Source organism: Perca flavescens, chromosome 14 (assembly GCF_004354835.1).
Source record: "Perca flavescens isolate YP-PL-M2 chromosome 14, PFLA_1.0, whole genome shotgun sequence".
NCBI lineage: Eukaryota > Metazoa > Chordata > Actinopteri > Perciformes > Percidae > Perca > Perca flavescens.
Genome location: NC_041344.1, coordinates 4,389,692 through 4,403,830, shown reverse-complemented (window position 1 = coordinate 4,403,830; position 14,139 = coordinate 4,389,692). Strand labels below are relative to the sequence as shown.

General features: G+C 39.7%; 2 protein-coding genes across 8 annotated transcripts in view; one reads left to right on the top strand and one right to left on the bottom strand.

Moving 5' to 3' along the window:
- The first annotated feature begins 1,171 nt into the window (after positions 1–1,171).
- Positions 1,172–14,139, top strand: part of LOC114568760 (H-2 class I histocompatibility antigen, Q10 alpha chain) — a 29,410-nt gene continuing 16,442 nt past the window's right edge. For 5 of the 7 annotated variants that reach the window (XM_028598412.1, XM_028598411.1, XM_028598408.1 and 2 more), the window contains exons 1-2: positions 1,173–1,362; positions 10,232–10,504. In XM_028598412.1, the coding sequence (XP_028454213.1) occupies positions 1,308–1,362; positions 10,232–10,504 (328 nt within the window). In that variant the 5' untranslated portion in view covers positions 1,173–1,307. Of the gene's footprint in view, positions 1,363–10,231; positions 10,505–14,139 lie in introns of all 7 variants that reach the window. The other 2 variants (XM_028598406.1, XM_028598405.1) reach the window with 1 other exon arrangement.
- On the bottom strand, positions 4,002–5,495 carry LOC114568764 (uncharacterized). Its single transcript, XM_028598417.1, has 3 exons — positions 5,347–5,495; positions 4,899–5,031; positions 4,002–4,801 (listed from the first exon to the last, which is right to left on the bottom strand). The coding sequence occupies exons 1-3, from the start codon at positions 5,487–5,489 to the stop codon at positions 4,343–4,345; spliced, it is 735 nt and encodes a 244-aa protein (XP_028454218.1). The 5' UTR covers positions 5,490–5,495; the 3' UTR covers positions 4,002–4,342.

Sequence of the window (14,139 nt, the reverse complement as noted above, 5' to 3'; positions counted from 1 at the left end):
TAAATGTGAAAGTATTTCTGTCAAATCCAAAAGTCTAAGAGTCTTATTATATTTATATGTGTAAATAGATGTACATATATTGGAAGTATGCATTGTGTGTTAATCTGTTGGCAATGAATAAAGAGTTGTAATACAAAACTCAACAGATTTTGGGATTGGATGTTTTGATTCAGTGTCATCGGACTAGTGGTGCAAAGTAAGTAGGGCTGTGCAATTAATCGAAATTTAATCGTGATTATGATTTTGGCTCCCAGTGATCACAAAAACAGAATAATCGAGAAAAACAGTTATTTAGCTCATCACGTTTTGCAAGTAAACTCTTATTTTCTCTTGTGTTCTGAATGAAAAAATAAAGTTTAAATAGTAAAAGTATTACGGCAAAGTTCAGTTAATTTATTTAACTTTTTCCACAGTTTTTTTTCAGTTCAATAATGGCAACATCTTTCCAGAACTCAACAACTAATCGTGTTAAATTATTGTGATTTCAATATTGACCGAAATAATCATGATTATATTTTTTTCCATAATCGAGCAGCCCTAAAAGTAAGTACAGATTTAATTTACAATAATCAAAACTGGGCTTTTTGGACGTTTTGTCGCTTCCTTTTAGACAATTTTTCCAATGTTTTAGTTCTTTATTTCAACGTTTTTGTCAACTTTTTGAGTTTGTTTTTTCTGTAAACATTTGTTGTTGCCTTTTTGAGTTTTTGCCGCTTTTCTCAAGTGTCTCTTCAACCATTTTTTCAAGGTTTTTGTCCCTTTTTTTAGTACATGTCCCAGGACCGCCCTATATAGTTGGAGATCCCTAAGCTACGCCCTTGGTCGGTTGGATAAAACTAAAAGTAAATATGTCACTTTTGGCTTTAGGGAAATTGGGATGGACATTTTTTTTTCTGACACTATAGACCAGAAATAAATTATTAGTCAACAATAAGTGAGTCCATCAGTGCCCCCTAACAACAATAGCCACATTGTGTATGGCATTTCAAATGTATTTGAAGTGGATGTTTTTAAATTTAAAACAGTGTTACCAATGTGTAAAGTACATAGGATTGTATTTATATTCTAGCTTTTATTTTTAGTTTAGGTATGTGGGTGAATGAATATGATCCTATGCAGCAAAAAGCCAAACTTTGAAAATGTAGAGTAAAATGACGAGCAGCCCCTGAATGCATCATGCAGAGCAGGCGACAGAAGAAGCAGGGAGCAGCAGCAGCAGCAGTCGGTTTGCGGAGCCCCAAAAACACGGTCCAACCGGCGGATAAAACAGAGTTTCCAAAGCGAGAGAAGAGTCTGGTTCCGTGAAAATGTATTTCTTCGCAGTGTTTGTCCTTTTGGGGACAGGACTGGCGGCAAACGGCGGTAAGTTGAGGCAGTGGCGTAGGCAGAGATAGTAGTTGGTGCGGGCCAGTACAAAAGTGAGTGGGCCATTTTCAAAAAGACGTAGAAGTAGCAAAAAGGACAAACTGAATAAAACAGCAACAATGTTATACCTTCCAACATAAACTGCATTACAACGGACCGAATAGTACTGTCTACAACATGCTCAACCAACAAAGCTCAGTCTAAAAAGTTTGTACACAACAATAGACAAAAACCTGTCGGTTTTAACCTATTCAGGCTAAAATATATTTGCACCGTGAGAACCAGCAGCATTGGCTCTGCACACAGCACTGTTGCTGTGGCAACTAAACATGAACCCAAACAGCAGAGAAGGCGTTTACACACTGAACAGTCTACATCAGACAGAAATCACACATGTAACGTATCCTTTGTGCATTTATAACAGCATTGTTGCTTCAGGACTATATGGTCAGATCATGAGCAGCAAATGCGCTACCAGCAGTAAAAGAAAATCAAAGAATGAAAACTTCCAGCCAAGCATTGTTTGAATTATGAAAGATATAATGAAAAGTGGCCAGCAAGGCGCCAAATCTTAGACAGTGTAACCTATGGAGTCCACGGCAGTGACAGGATCAAAGAAAACTCAAAACTAGGTCACTCACAGAGAAGTTATATCTTCTTATTTAATGTGGGCAAAACACAAACGCGTTTCAGCTAGAAGCCATCATCAGTGTTCACCATTTCTTACTAAATAGGAAGGTTACTAGGTTACTTAAATAATAACGTGAGAAGCATGGAACCTATGGAATGCCGTTTTATCCGCTTGTTAAGTCGTGACGTAACCACACTCCAATAATACTGTTTCCGGGTCCAAACGCCGGGTCCGCTCTAACGGCTCTAACGCTTTTGCCCGACTATGCCGCAGTGCTGTGTCCCGTGTTGTTTAAATAGATCGGAGTTTAAAAAAACTAGTGACATTCAACTGTCTTTTTACCGCTTTCCATGTGACGAGAAAGAGAAGAGGAAATGGCTGCAGTTGATAAGGTAAGTTACAAATATTAAACAAATGAAGAAACTTTGTTCTGTGCCGCCTAGTTAAGATGAAACTAGCTAGCTACGGCTAGTTAGCTAACGTTAGCTTTGGCAACAGTCTACAAACAAGCGAAGCATGAAGATGTGCGTACGTAGCAAGAAAAAAAACATTAGACCAGTTTGATATTATGATAATCTGCTAACGTTTCTCATTTCAATAATAATTGAGCATTGTTAGAGGGAGTCTGACATAAGATCAGAATCCTGGTTAATGGCCAGGTATGTTTACATATTTGATTCTGATCTTACATTGCTCAGTGTACATAGATACACAGAACAAGCCTGGCCAAATCCAATCTTGAAGAAGCTGTGTGTGTCTTAGTATGCTTGGTTTCAGGTTATGGAACAAACAATTCCCCTTTTAGTAAATTAGTGTTATATTATGTAAATACAGTATTATTAGGTATTATCAAAATTTCACCTGTAGTAGGTCAGTCTGGTCACTAGGAAGGTACTACAACCTTTTGAACATGAAAAAGAACTTTAATCAAATATGTTTATGAAACAATTACTGTAATTGTACGTACAGTAAAGGAGGTATTGTCAGAATTTCACCAGTAGTAAGTCAGTCAGGTCAATAGGAACATGCTACAACCTTTGAATAATAATAAAAAAAATCCCTTTGGTGAATTAATGTAATTTGATTCTAAAAGTAATATTTATTAATTTATTAATAATTATATATTATTTTTTTTACAGACGTGAAAATACAGAACAACATCCCCTCCACAGCCAAGAATCAAACATCGCTGCCAGACTGCTTCCAGCCCTTCCCTAACTGTAGGATCGTCCTCGACTGCACAGAGGTTGCCGTCTCTAACACAGAGAGGCTTGATGCACAGTGCCATTTGTACAGCCAGTACAAAGGACGAACCACACTTAAGGCTTTAATTGGTGTTGCGCCTAATGGAGTTATTACCTTTGCCAGTGACCTGTACGGTGGGAGTGCCTCAGACAAGGCGATAACAGCTGACTGTGGACTTCTCCAACATTTACATCCCGGTGATATGGTTATGGCAGACAAGGGCTTCACAATTCGTGACATTTTGCCAGAAGGAGTTTCCCTGAACATCCCGTCTTTCCTTGTCAATGGACAGTTTACGCAGGAAGAAGTGAACAATAACCGATTCATTTCGAAAGCTAGGATACATGTGGAGCGTGCAATTCAGCGACTGAAAGCGTTTCACATTTTGGACCACATTCCATACCAGTTTAAACTAAATGTAAACAAGATAGTTAAAGTGTGTGTGTGTCTTACAAATTTACAAACACCCATTCTCCGTGAAATTGTATGAGTTAACTGTGTTTGTACATGCATGAATTTCTGTATATTTGCTTGCATATTTGATTACACACTACATGTACTTACTATAGAGTTAAAAAAGACTAAATGTAAATAGGGTTAGGGTAGAATAAGGGTTTGGTTGAGGGTTAGTTTTACAAGTTTTGTATAGCATGAAGGGCTTAAAAACTATAATAATAAATATATGTAATATTTGTGATGTATAATATAAATGTGATATAATAATAAATATGTATAATAAATAAAATACCTGGCTTGTGTGAAATGTCAAAGTTTCATTTATTTTCTTAAAACTGTGAGAGTTGTAAGGTAGGAAAATCTTTATAAAATATAGGGTACACAGCATTTTATCTTATCTTGAAGTAAGTAAAGCACTACAAACATTCAACATTTATCTTAAATTACTTTAAAGCAGTTCAAGGTTGTAAAAAAAAAAAAAAGGTTATGCACAAAAATAGGCTACAGCTGATTAAATGCAAGAAGCCACAACAAAAGTATTTACAGAAAACAAGGGGAGACACTGGTGAATACATTTAACTAATATCACGTTTCCCAGTTATTTACTTCCATAAAAGCTTTAGTGGGTAGATTTGTTTTCTTTTCTTAAAACTGTGAGAGAATGTAAGGTAGGAAACAATCTTTATAAAATATTTCCAGAGTGTCAATGTTCACAGCCCATGTAGGATCTTTGAGCACTGGCAGAATGACAAGGTCAAGAGGTGTCCACACAAGCAGGTGACAGCTGTTGGCTCCGGTCAGGTGCAGGTTTCCCTGGATCTGATGCCAGTAGTTGTGACTTTGTTTTAGTGTCAGGGAACCAACCACTTCATCGAACTCCATGAAAAAGTCCCTACTCTCCGCTGCCTGCAGGATAGTCTTGGTTCTGGCTGACCACGGACACTTGACTTCAATCACGCAGTTTCCAAACACCGTGCCATCAGGAGATCCACCAAGCAGGCCACTATCAGACAGGAACAGTCCCCTCTCTTGTATAACAACACCAGTGCGCTCAGTGTATTCCTGCTTTGCCCTTGGCTCATGCAGGATTCCCCAATCACATGCCTTGGGGGTAGGGGACAAATACCACTGAGTCTTAATAAGTGTATTCTTAGACACAGATGCCTTCATTTTAAATATTCACTTATTAACTACAGCTTACTTTAGATCCTTCTTTGAGGTTGTACTGGCCAAGCAGGGTTTTGAATAAGGAAGGCGGGTAAGACTTCCGCTTGACTGCTGCCAAGACCAAACCAAAGTTACTTGCTGTTATCCTTTTCTTGCGATATGTAAACCTGTTAAAAGAAACCAACGATTAGAGAGACCAATTTTGCTCAACAATTGGAATTACAGTTTCATGTACAAACAATCTGACATTCTCCAGCACACTTCTACATTTTGAGCAAATTTACAGCCTTTAGCAGACAATTTGGAACTGATCCGCAGCCATTCCACAGTTGGTGAAAATCCGGGGTTAGAGTAAATGACAGCAGAATGTCATCAGGGCTAACTTAGTTATGCTTTTGTTGTCTGTTTGCATGCGTTTAAGGTTCAGCGTGTTAGACTCTCTGAACCACCAGAGTATACTTTATATTAATAAGCTTTCTTACCATAATGAGTTCTTAGCCTGGCCAACAGTTGCTTCCTCAATCTGCTGCTTCTCCTGATCATTGACAGCAAGCATTGACAGCACATATAGAGCCTTGTCCTCAGCTTGGACAAAACCTGGGCTGGTCACCAGCCCATCAAACATCTTGATTGGGAGTCTAGATATAAAAGTTAGGCACAAGTTGTGAAGTCAGTGAGGTGTCCACATACTTAGCCACATAGTGTATACAAAATACATTTGAAATGAAAGCAATGGTTTACATACATACATACATACATACATACATACATACATACATACATGTGTGTAGTTTACCAAATTTATTATGAGCCTAAATTATGTATTGTTATTTTTTAACTATATTACACAGTTTGAAACCTACCCCTGGTTCAAATTTTGAAAAATTAAACATATAACATTGTACAAAACAAAATGATTATGTGTTGGATGACAAAACCCTAGCTGAATTGTCATTGATTTAATGTAAGTGTAATTGTGATGTTTCTGCTAATTCTAATGGAACATTAAAGTACAAACGTAAAAAATCTTACCTGAGGTGTCTCTGGACTCAAAATCCACCCCATCCCTGTAAAACGCCCAAGCTGTAACAAGGATGCCTGAGCCCATTCTTTGTCCTCCTGGGTGACAGGTCTTTTGATGCCAGCTGAAATAATGGTATACAAATGGTTATAATGATAAAATGAGTAATGTATTTATCTCAATTTAATAGCATTTTATTATAATCATCATTTATTCATAGCACACAATCTAAGCTTTTAAAAAAAAAAAAAAAAAAGGAAAAAAAAAATCTCAGTGTACATCTCAGCCTCACTGTCTTGCAACTATATTTCAATATGGTGATATGATCATGATTTTTCAGCTGCAATACAACACACCGCGAGTGTATGTTAACTTAAATACGATTAATCTCATTAGCAATAGCTTTAAACCACATTACGTAGTTAAAAAAATAATTCAAACCACGCAACATCAACAAACCTATTACAAACCTCGTGTTGTGGATGGTGTCATCTCTGACACTCTCTTGGTTGCAATGTCGTCCCCCTTCGGAGCGTTGGCCTTCTTCCACACACATTCCACGTCGGTGCGGGACACATTTTCTCAACCCAAATCAACAAAGCTGCCATATGATGGCACTTGTCTCTGCCGATTGGGCACTCGCATGTGCTGTACCTGACTGCCTGGCCCTCAACGTGCACCTGTATTGAAAACAATTTAACCCTCACCCTAACACTTCTAAAACACATTGCTGTCAGCGCTGTTACCATAACAATACTTCTGTAGCTAGCCCGGGGCTATCAGATCATACTACTACATTGACTAGCCTAAAAGTTCCCTAAAACCTGACTGTCACATATTTACTTTTTAATCCTCGTTTAGTTACATCCACAGTTATAGCAGTCCTGTACATTTTTTTTTTTTTGAAATACCTCATCCAGAACATGGAATATCACCTTACGTCAACTAGCTAGCTAGCTTACAGCTAACTCACCTCAACCTCGTAAACCTTCTTTTTCATTGATGCCTGGACTCTACCCTTAATTATGCCACCTGAATGATGCGCTACACTAACCACTCTGTTTGAGTTAAAGGAGTTTAAACCCTTTTTGACCGCCAAGGGTACCTCACTAAAGAAGGACGTGATCGTAAATAAATTTACAGGTTCCGCCATTGTTATTGATCTGGACGTGCTGAGCGCTTGGACCCGGAAGAGGCTAAACGTCACGCGTGACGTCAGACTTAACAACCGGATTCACAATTAGATAAATGAATAAATACATGAGTAAATAAATAAATATGCCTTTGAAATACATCATGAAATAAATAAATGAGGCAATACATAAATAATTACATAAATGTAATTATTTCATTGTACTTTCATTTCATAAGTACACATTTATTTATTTCAAGAGACTTTTATTTCATAAGTCCACATTTATTTATTTCAAGAGACTTTTATTTTCCTAATCCCACATTTATTTATTTCACTCTCTATTTATTTCAAGTTCTTAAATGCAAATCAGGGGGCGTGGCTATCTCTCACATTCAGAACAGAGCCGTGGGCAACAAAAGGCAAAAGAGTGCAACAAGACCGGCAGTTGGTGGTACTCTTTACCCAGCGCACAGTCACCTATTCTGGGGTAACTAGACCACCAACTAGCACTGACCTGACGGAGAACCACGACCGGCAGTTTGCAGTGCTGTGTGCCCAGCCTAGGGCTGGGCGATATGGACCAAAAGTCATATCCCGATATATTTTGGCTGAATATCGATATACGATATATATCCCGATATTTTTTCCGCAAAGTGAGAGCAACTGTTCAGTCAAAGTCAAAGCCAAATATGACATGTCACAAGTAGTTTCATAGAAACCGGCTATTTCAGTGAACAGTTGCAAAATCAAATGAATAAATAATAAACAGGTTTCTTCACCTGGTTCAATGCTCAGCTGTTCAAGTAACAATAAAATGTAAACATAAATACTGTATAACAACAGGAGTACCTTTTTTGAAATCAAAGCTCCATAAGGTTTGTTTTAGTTTTTTCCAACGTTTTAAATTGTTAGATTTTTCTTCTACACATTTTCAGCGCTTATTTCTACGTCCCATATTTTCTAATATAGGGCTGGGCGATATAGAGAAAATCAGATATCATGATATTCTTGACCAAATACCTCGATATCGATATTGCGGCGATATATTCTAGAGTTGACAGTTGGTGCTCTCGCAAAATATCTTCACACTTAGATTTTAGATAAATAATCATTAATAATAGAACAGCTAGAACAGTCTGGTAAGTTCAGAAAATGACATCACTTCACTGTAATGCAGCCTTTAAAACCAGGAAAAGACACTTATGGTCATATCACGATATTACGATATCCAAAATCTAAGACGATATCTAGTCTCATATCACAATATCGATATAATATTGATATATCGCCCAGTCCTAGCCCAGCCCACAGTCACCTACTAAAGCGGCTTTCCGACCAAGTAGTTACAGGAACGTAGTTATATGAAAAGTCCACTTCTAAGCAGTTCTACTAACTACTCTCCCCCAAAACCGTTTTTTCCCATTTGCATTCGCACTGGCCAAGTGGCCATAGGGACTATAGGAGGGGTAAGGGATTAATGCAGGCACGACAACGGTCTTCATGGCATTAAAATCAGAAAACAAATACACCAAAAAAGTATGAACTAAATACTAAATCGAATGTATATAGCATATTTGTCATAAGTTAAACAAGTCTCCCGAAGAGAAACTGGTATCTCTCTCTCCCCCGCCTCTACCGGCTGCACTGTGGATGTGTGTGTATGTGTGTTTGTGTGTGTGTGTGTGTGTGTGTGTGTGTGTGACGGCCGGACAGCGAGGTTGTCAAGCCCGCAGGACAGTTAACCACAGGTTCCCGTTAATCTTATGATGGACATCATGTGTTGTGATATTTAAACAAACGAACCGTCAACGGCGAAATAAAAGACTCTTATTTACGAGAGCGGTCTGAGAGACATGGCCGAGGTCTTCTGAGCAGGACTGGCCGAGCGTAGAGCAAGCGGCTGGGGCAGGCGACTGCCGACTGCCGCCTCACTTCATGGAGCTTCCCACCTCCGAAAACGTTGGAGCAAATTGTCAATTCGGCATCAATTTTCGCAAGACTGCCTATATTCGAAATGTTAACAGTTCATTTCTCGCCTAAAACGTTGTCAGAAGTGAATTTAGTGATGAATAAGATGGCGAAAATTGTTAAAATTGTCCTGTTGTTGGTCTGCCAGAGAAGTCCCATTCACCTTGTTCTGAATGTGAGAGATAGCCACGCCCCCTGATTTGCATATAAGAACTTGAAATAAATAGAGAGTGAAATAAATAAATGTGGCATTAGGAAAATAAAAGTCTCTTGAAATTAATAAATAAATAAATGCGGCATTAGGAAAATAAAAGTCTCTTGAAATAAATAAATAAATAAATGTGGCATTAGGAAAATAAAAGTCTTTTGAAATAAATAAATAAACGTGGCATTAGGAAAATAAGTCTTTTGAAATAAATAAATGTGGCATTAGGAAAATAAAAGTCTCTTGAAATAAATAAATGTGGCATTAGGAAAATAAAAGTCTTTTGAAATAAATAAATAAATGTGGCATTAGGAAAATAAGTCTTGAAATAAATAAATGTGGCATTAGGAAAATAAAAGTCTCTTGAAATAAATAAATGTGGCATTAGGAAATAAAAGTCTCTTGAAATAAATAAATGTGGACTTGTGAAATAAAAGTCTCTTGAAATAAATAAATATGGACTTATGAAATAAAAGTACCATGAAATAATTACATTTATTTAATTATTTATGTATTTATTGCCTCATTTATTTATTTCATGATGTATTTCAAAGGCATATTTATTTATTTATTTATTCATGTATTTATGTTTGACTTAATGTTACCTGTGTGAGGGCCTCCTCTCTGGCTGATGGGCTGTGAGCTCCGCTGGGGAAATGTCAGCACATGCTGCAGACAATCTCGTCCTTATTTACACTGGATTCCATCCAAGAAAACTGTCCATACCACTTTAAAGAGAAGCCATTGTTGTCGCGGTAACTTTTATCAGTAGCCTACTACATTGCTTAACATATCCATGGTATGTTGTTTAAAAAGCCAGCTAGCTAACGTTAGCTGCTGAAGGCTTCCTAATTGTTTGATCCTTATTCTATGGGCCACCCAGTCAACTCCGCGTAGGAGGTTGTTCTACAGCGTAGACATCCACATGGAAAGCTCAATGTAGGATAAATTATTTGGATGAATCGGTCTCACTAAATCTACTGGTGCTTATCTTCCTCGTCTAGTACATATCTGTCTTTCTACCTGTGTGACTCTCAGAGATTCATTCCCTCACTTACATCTACACGGGCTTCTCCAAACCTGTCGGCCTCCCGGGCATCCACGAGTTCACAGCCATGGGTCTGCTCAACGGCAGGATGATCGACTACTTTGACAGCGACAACCAGAAGAAAGTTCCCAAACAGGACTGGATGAAAGAGCGACTGCCTGCGGATTACTGGGACAAAGGCACCCAGTCCCGCCAGAGCAAGCAGCAGTGGTTCAAAGAAAGCATCAACATCCTGAAGGAACGAATGAGACAGAATGACACGGGTAAGACTCGTCCATGTGTTTCCTCTATGTTGATTTTGTAGTGGCCGCCCGCCATGGCAAAATTTCTGCCGCCACAGTATCAGAAATAGGGCAGACGCACACCAGGGTTTCTGCTATGTACATGTAGCAGCGGCAAACTGTCATCCGCTCTCTCTCCCCTTTAGGGTGAGCAACTGGAACAGTGACAGGACGTCATCACTCGCGAAGTCATGGCAACCAAATAAACAACAGAGCGACGAAAGCCACGACATGAAATCCGCACTCACACGGGTCCCGTGAAATAACATGACTACAGTTTATTGGAAAATAGCATTTGACACACTGATTTTGGTGAATTTACTGTTTATCAGACCCCAGATGAGACAAGAAACTAACGTTAGCGAACGCTGCGGTGACGGTCTCTTTGCCTTTGACTCCCCGCTGCAGGAGACGCTGTATTCCTCCGACACGCTGTTGACATTAACGTTATCGTTTTAAAAACGTTTTCCAGGTTAGTGGGGGTGCATACCGCTGAAAACCAACATGAAAAACTTCACTCACCGTTTTGTTGTTAAACGGTGTGGTGACGTTGAATCACCGGTTTCAGGTAATACACGGTACCCTACGGTACCGTGTATTTGCTGGATGGTTTCAAGGTAACGGCCGGTAGCTAACATTAGCAGATAAGCCCGTTGACAGCGACGTTATTGTTCGTATTTTGGCACAATGTTTCTGACCCCTGCCGCAGCTGAAAAAAATTCTAGAGGAAACACTGGTCTGGGACTGGCCCCTACGGGCCCCTTGATGAAAAAAAGACTACCAGGCTAATCAAATTTTCTGGGGGAAACCCTGCTAACCGCAGATTACTTTTAATCGCCGCTTTTCATTCTGGTGTTAAGGTCCTCTTTAATGTTTAATCAGGAAACCTAGAAACCCATCTCAACGTCTTGTCCGGCCAGTAGCGGAGTGGCAATCTTGAGAGTCTGGACTTTTCCTGGTGGGCTGGTAGTGTTTCGAGGCTGCGAGGGTCGGTCTGATAATAGTTATACATTGCAAGTTCTTAGCAACACCATCTGGCAGCCTGGTGTGCGGCCGCTGCCCACTGGTCAAACAGCAGCCTCTTATTTCAATACAAACACAGGCATAGGCGCCGATACCATGGGTGCTCTGGAGCATGAACACCCATGAAAAATACTGAGCACCCAAGAAGCTGATCGTGGTTACGTGTCAGTTAAACTTTTCATCTCCAATCCTATCTGTATTTGTGAGAAGTGGCACTGTCGTGAGTTGAAAGATAGCCTACTTTTCGGCTTTATTTTACCCTATTTAATCTCTTGCATCTTCGGAAATTCCTGGAGATTGGAAATCCGCCGCAGTCATCCCTCTCTTCAAAGGGGGAAACACCCTTGACCCAAACTGCTTTAGACCCATATCCATCTTACCCTGTCTCTTGAAAGTCTTTGAAAGCCTGATCAATAAACAGATCACCAACTGTCTCGAATCCCATCGTGTCCTCTCCGCTATGCAATCTGGCTTCTGCGCTGGTCATGGCTGCACCACAGCCACCCTCAAGGTCATAAACGACATCACGGTCGCCATTGACAAAAAGCATTACTGTGTAGCCGTTTACATTGATCTGTCCAAGGCCTTTGACTCTGTTAACCATCATATTCTCATCAACAGACTTAAACACCTTGGGTTTTCCCTTGACTGCCTCGCATGGTTCAGTAGCTACCTTTCTGATAGGGTTCAGTGCGTTAAATCTGAGGGCCTGTTGTCTGGACCTGTGGTTGTCTCTATGGGCGTGCCACAAGGCTCGATTCTCGGGCCAACGCTTTTCTCCCTTTACATCAATGACGTGGCTCTTGCTGCCGGGCCCTCACAAATCCACCTCTACGCAGATGACACCATCCTGTACACTGTGTACAGGATGGTGTTTTTCCCCTGAAAGGTAAATTCCTTGATGCCAAGTGCAGCGTTACATCCAGGATTCTCTGCAAGAGAGCTCTGTTTTTCTCAGTTTCTGTTTGGATCTGCTTTTGCAACTGAGAGTCAATGCCACTAACAGCCATTACTGACTGTTGCAAGTTCTTCCATTTCAAATAGCAGTCTCTGTGTGCCGTATTCTTCTCATGGACAGGGAATTTATCATACATCCGACGCCACTTTACATCAGACATTTTATATCCCTTTTGGCTGTTCAGTGCACTAAGAGAAGGTCTTTTTTGTAAATGAGAGAAAAGCAGACATGGGATGCAATACAGTGCATTAGAAGATTTGCTGTAAGTAACCCAGTCTCTCTTCACCTTTTCCCTCCCATTGGCTGCCTTACTGTACAATAAGTATTCTGGGAATGGTTTTCCCTCAGAATCCTGTGGCAGTACATCATCATCATCTCTGGTGGCCAGTGCCCTCACAAAATCCTCTCTGTCCCCATCAGTCAAATTTGCTGGCCACAATCCTGGATCATCCTTTTTATGACTTTGTCTGTCTTTTTCCACCATACATCTCTCATCCTCACTGTTACTTTCTTTCCCTTCTTCCTCTGCTTGCACACTTCTTCCTCCTTCTACCTGAGAGGGCCCTGGCTCTGTAGGATGTACACAATGCATGTGATATATACATATATACTGTGATATATACAGTATATATTAAAATATGCCATATACCAATAAATAACACTAACCCTACAGAACATTGACCCAAATTACCTACAGTTCTGTATCACCACAACTTGATTACATACATTAGATACGACCAATGTTTTTGTGTGTGTGTGTGTGTGTGTGTGTGTGTGTGTGTGCCCATACGTGTGTGTGCAAGCTTCTCAAATAAATTGCTCTTCATGATGGGAATAATGAAGTCTGTACCTATAGATGTCATTCTAGGGCTGCACAATTAATCAAATTTTAATCACGATCACGATTTTGGCTTCCCACGATCAAATTCACGTGATCGAGCGATATTTAAAATGATTCAATCCGTTCATAGAATGCTCCTTATCAAAGGTTTTTGGAAAGCCAATCTAGCGCTCCATAAACCACTGTCTGATCACAAAATAATTGTTATTAATGTGTTTGAATTCCTGTCAATACATATTTCATTTTCTTTTTTGTAATGGCAAAAAGAGCAAGAGAGACAGAGAAATCCCCACAGACTCCCTGCAATGATGCTAACTGGCTAATGTCATTGGACACAATGTTGCTCACCTTCTTCACTGGGACAGGGAGGGGCTCAGTTAGGGGGAGTCTGGGGTGCTGCTGACTCATCTGTTGTTAAGTCTGCTAAAAGGGGCAGGGACAATGATTTAATATGAATATCTTGCTAAACATTTCCCTGCACTGATTACATGGTGATTAAATGTAGGCTAGCACTAGTCTGTAGCTAGCTAGCTTATTTCACTATGGACATGTAGCCAACAGGTTAATACCACTCACAGACTACTACCCACCTTTCTTGGTGAAAAACTGGGTTACAGTTTGAAACCCTTTACTTTGTCTTTCCTCTCTCTCTCTTCTCTCTTTCTGTTTTTGAAAACCAGATTTTGTTTTATTTGGCAACGTTGCGGCCATTGTTAGTAGTTGTGGCGCATATACTGCCTGCAACTAAACACCGTTGTCACGGAGTGCGCTAAGGCAGGACCAAACCATTTCATG